The sequence below is a fragment of the Otolemur garnettii genome, unplaced genomic scaffold (assembly GCF_000181295.1).
Source record: "Otolemur garnettii isolate 467f Iridium unplaced genomic scaffold, OtoGar3 scaffold00002, whole genome shotgun sequence".
In the NCBI taxonomy this organism is placed as follows: Eukaryota; Metazoa; Chordata; class Mammalia; order Primates; family Galagidae; genus Otolemur; species Otolemur garnettii.
In genome coordinates this window covers 7500917-7506160 of record NW_003852397.1, presented here as the reverse complement: position 1 = coordinate 7506160, position 5244 = coordinate 7500917, and the positions used below count along the sequence as shown (strand labels likewise).

General features: G+C 36.7%; 1 protein-coding gene across 1 annotated transcript in view; it reads left to right on the top strand.

Moving 5' to 3' along the window:
* The window catches only part of REV3L (REV3 like, DNA directed polymerase zeta catalytic subunit), a 200323-nt gene extending 196525 nt beyond the window's left edge, over window positions 1-3798 (top strand). The window contains exons 34-35 of the mRNA XM_023512479.1: window positions 54-263; window positions 2687-3798. Of these exons, the coding sequence (XP_023368247.1) occupies window positions 54-263; window positions 2687-2827 (351 nt within the window). The 3' untranslated portion in view covers window positions 2828-3798. The remainder of the gene's footprint in view (window positions 1-53; window positions 264-2686) is intronic.
* Window positions 3799-5244: the final 1446 nt, after the last annotated feature.

Below are 5244 nucleotides of genomic sequence, written 5' to 3'. Positions count from 1 at the left end.
CAGTTCTTCTATGAAGCTGGTTCCAACTTATTTCTGAATCAATGTCTTTATAGATCCAGAAAGCCACTAGCTCCTCTCGAAATGAACTTGAAGGGCGGAAAGGCACTATTTCACAATATTTCACTACCTTACACTGTCCTGTGTGTGATGACCTGACTCAGCATGGCATCTGTAGTAAATGTCGGAGCCAACCTCAGCATGTTGCAGTCATCCTCAATCAAGAAATTCGAGAGCTGGAACGTAAACAGGAGCAACTTGTAAAGGTATGGCCTTATTTGATAGACCTGGAATCCAAAGCCATCAGATTTTTCAGAGACATAGTTTGATGTATAAATATATGATCCTAAACTACCTTATAATGTTGTTTAGATCTTTCATATTTGTACTTAATTTTGTCTGATCGCTAGATTGGTCTTGGACTGAGAGATATTAGAATCTCTTGTTTTAATGTTTTTATTTCTCATTACCTCTCCAATTGTTTCTGCTTTATGAAAATTTCAAAAAGTAGGGGCGGCACCCCTGGCTCACTGAGTAGGGTGCGGGCCCCATATACCGAGGGTGGTAGGTTCAAAGCCAGCCCAGCTAAACTGTACAAAAAAATAGCTGGACATTGTAACAAAAAAATAGCCTGTAGTCCCAGCTACTCGCGAGGCTGAGGCAAGAGAATTACCTAAGCCCAAGAGCTAGAGGTTGCTGTGCTGTGACGCCATGACACTCTACCGAGGGTGACAAAATGAGACTGTCTCTAAAAAAAGAAAAAAGAAAATTTCGAAAACATTTGTAGAAATACTACAAATGACATTTGCTACAATATAAAACTAAGTAATTAATTATAAACTGACAAACAAAATGACCCTTCCACTTAGAAATTCTAACATGCTCATATAAACAATATGAAATCAATTACATATACAATTCCAGATGGCCAAAGAAGATCTCAGAGAAAAAAATTCATCACCTGAAATACTTCTAATAATATGAAAGAATAAAGACTAATGAATTAGACATCTGAAATTTTTTGAAAAAATAAAGCCAAAGGATAGCAAAAAGAAAGCATCCATAAAGGTTTAATTAGATACTTTTTAAATGTCTGCTCCTAGTGAGCTAAAAAGTAAGTGTCCAAGTTGTAGTAATTAAAGTTCTTTTTGTTTGGGGGGGGTTTTTTTGGAGACAGCCTCAAGCTGTTGCCCTGAGTAGAGTGCCATGGCGTCACAGCTCATAGCAACCGCCAACTCTTGGGCTCAAGCCATTCTCCTGCCTCCACCTCCCAAGTAGCTGGGACCACAGGCACCCGCCACAACACCCAGCTATTTTGGAGTTGCAGCCGTCATTATTGTTTGGCAGCCAGGCTAGATTCGAACCTGCTAGCTCAGGTGTATGTGGCTGGCACCTTAGCCACTTGAGCCACAGGTGCCGAGCTGTAGTAATTAAAGTTTTAGATATAAGCCTGAATTGAGGGTTTAAATAACCAGTAAAGGATCTTGAAACTAGAGTTAAATTTAGTGAGTCAAGTAATTCTATCTAGGGTTATTTATGAGACAAACACAGAGGGCTTAAATATTTATCGGTTTGTCCTGGCACCTTACTGTAGCTACAGTTCAGAGCTGTAATATAGAAATTCTATATTTGGGAACAGATTTGAGTCTCTTAGCAAAGTCTTCATTGTACAACAGTGTACTCCATCTTCATGGAACATACTGAAGCACAGGTTTCTAAGCAGTTTGCTGTGGCAAATATCATATCAGAAACAAGAACCATCGTACTCAGGAAAATGTGCTCTTTGGTCGACTGGAAGATATTGGGGCAAAGAACAAAAATTCACTGCTATGTAAGGCATCTTTAAAACAGAAGCTGTTTGATAAATGTAGGTCAAAGAATTCTCTTGTCTCTTAAAAGACAATCTAGAGGGGCCGGGCATGGTGGCTCATGCCTATAATCCTAGCATTCTGGAAGGTCAAGGCAAGTGGATTGCTTGAACTTAGGAGTTTGCGACCAGCCTGAGCAAAAGGGCAAGAGCTCTTCTCTAAAAAAAGAGCCAGGTGTTGTGGCAGGTGCCTATAGTCCCAGCTACTAGGGAGGCTGAGAGGATGGTTTGAGTCCAAGAGTTTGAGATTGCTGTGAGCTATGACTCCACAGCACTCTATCCAGGGCGACATAGTGAGATTCTGTCTCAAAAAACGACAATCTAAAGTAGCTACTATCTGGTATCCCTTTTTTAATCATTTGGATATGCTGTTCAAGTGAGAAATCAACCCATGTTTCTTGACCCTTGGAGTCCTCACTGGCATCCTTGTTGATTTTTTAGTTGTTTTTCTTGTTTTATCATCTTTTTAAAAACTATATTATATATGTGACTTAAGCCTCTATTGTTTAAAATCTGATCATTGTATGTATTAAAATGCTTCTTCTCGTTTTAAATATTGCCTTATGGTTTATTGTTTTCCCTAAGATCAAATCTTACTACACATCAGAATCACTTTGGAGCCTTAAAAGATACAGATTCAAGCACACATTGTTTGATTTTTTTTCACAATGACATTTTCTCTTCTGAAATAAGAAAATGAATAACTTTTATGATTGGTGTATAAAAGAATAAACTAATTTGAAAAAAATACTTTTTCTAGTCTTTATTAATTGAGTAGTTGCTATTATGTGGATTTTAATGTAATTTCTCTTTTGCTTTCAGATATGCAAGAGTTGTGCAGGGTGCTTTGATCGACATATACCGTGTGTTTCTCTGAACTGCCCAGTACTTTTCAAACTCTCTCGAGTAAATAGAGAATTATCCAAGGCACCATATCTCCGGCAGTTACTAGACCAGTTTTAAATTGTCAATGTCACAGAATTCCAGGTGCTATTTTTTTCAGTGTTCACCACTAAACTGTTGTGCATGGTGCTTTTTCAACTTTCATCAAGTCAAGGATGTTCATTGTCTATTATCTGAAGACTTTTATGCTGATTTAAAAATTGTACTTGTTGCTCTGAATAGCTCACTTCTTACAATGTACAAATTCCTCATTCTTTCACCTTTTAAACATTGTTTTATAATGCAGGTGTTGGATTTGCTCCAGTATGTGTGCCATCTTGTAAATCCATTTTAGTAGATTATGTTTACTTCCCTGTGGAAGGAGCACCGAAAACCTCTTAAAGAAAAATCATTCGTGTGTTTTCCTTGAACTGTCTGTATCAGGACGTGTAACTTAGAGATATCCATTCACTTTATAATTTTGACTGCAAAATATTTTGTAAATACACTTTTTTACTTTTCAAACAACTAAGTAAAATAATGTGCAATGACTTTTATACAGATAATTTTCAAGTTGTTTGGTATATTTCTTCTAGGTTTTGCTTGACTCAAAGTAGATCGTTATTTTGATCAAACTGTGCAAACAATAGTACCATGTGTAGCATTTTTAAACATTATTTTCTAAAAATCGCTGTCTTGCTTTAGCAATTAATGGGGCATTGTGAGGAACTGTGCAAAGACATTTTTGTTACAAACCTGTGGGCCTGTTGCAATACTTTAAAAATAAAAAATTTTATTCCATTTTTGCTTGTTTTGTATAGACATTTCTATTGCTCCTAAATATGCTTAAAATATTTTCTTTCCTTATGTACTGTACAGTTAATCTTATTTCCCATCATCTTGAACACAAAATGTGTATTTAGAATATTTGTATAACTGTATAAAATGAAAAAGGAACTATGTGGTCAGTGCATTGTTTTTTAAACTGGAAATCATTTTGTTTTAAAAGTTAATAATGGAAACCATATTAAAATTGAATAAAATATGAAATATGGCAGTGTGGCTTTATCTTTCTTATAAGCTTACATTGATTATATTGACCCTATCCTTTTCTGAATTTTATAACTCATTCTTGTTTTGTTTTGGTTTTTTTCTTTGAGACACAGTTTTACTATGTCACCCTCGGTAAAGTGCCATGGTGTCACAGCTCACAGCAACCTCAAACTCTAGGACTTAAGTAATTCTCTAGCCTCAGCCTCCCATGTAGCTGGAACTACAGGCCCACCACAATGCCCAGCTATTTTTTGTTACAGTTGTCATTGTTGTTTAGCTGGCCTAGGCCAGGTTTGAACCTGCCAACTTCAGTGTATGTAGCTGGCGCCGTGACCACTGTGCTACGAGCACCAAGCCTATAATTTGTTCTTACATACTGATTGATGTTATAATTCTCTTACTCAAATTGCAGGGTTTAAAAAAAAAAAAAGTCTAGGAAAAATGTAGCCCTCATCCATAGAGAATTCTGAGAAGGTACTTGTTAGTAGATCTTCATTGTTCATTTTCATGTAAATGTAATTAATCTTGAGGCTAGGACTTTTTTTTTTATTTCTTATAGCATAACTATGTACATTAATGCAATCATGGGGTATAGTGTGCTGTTTTCATATACATTTTGAAATACCCTCATCAAACTGGTTAACATAGACTTTTTTTTTTTTTTGTAATGCAGTTTTTTGGCCGGGGCTGGGTTTGAACCCACCACCTCTGGCATATGGGGCCAGTGCCCTACTCCTTTGAGCCACAGGTACCACCAGAGGCTAGGACTTTTTACGTTTTTTTTTTTTAATTTAAATGCCAATTTTTATACGCCTATTTTTAAGTAAAAAATGTTTTTATTTTAACACAAATAACTCATTCAATTATTTACCAGAAGTAGGTCTTCCAAATACTGGATTAGTGTTCTGAAAATTATATGGTAAGTATGGCACCCTGTCCCTGAGCATATTTCTCTCAAGTCTTACCCCACTTCTGGAGATCTTTATTTTTTTGTTGTTGTTCAAGAGTCAGGGCTTAGTCCTCAGAATAGGTTTTCTTGAACATTAGTGAAATGTTCTCTGTTACTTTCTCTTCTATGTTCTGTGTTGTTGGAACTTGTACTCCCATTATCTCTTTCTCATCCCAGTAACTTAACACAATATTTTCAACAGACTAATCATTTTAACCTCAGTACAATTGGACACAGCCATATTAACAAATTGTTTTTCAACACAAATGCCCCAAACTAGCTCAGTTTTAGATGCTTAGTGTATCTCTGGTTCCCTTTTCTGCAAGTGCCTCTGCCTTCTCAGAAACTATCCTTTAGATTCTGTCTGTAGCTCAACTGTGTTTTAGTGAGATCTGTTTGCTGTTTCACTAATTCACCTGGGCTCGGCGCCAGCCACATACACCTGACCTGGCGGGTTTGAATCTAGCCCAGGCCCACCAAACAACTACAGCAGCAA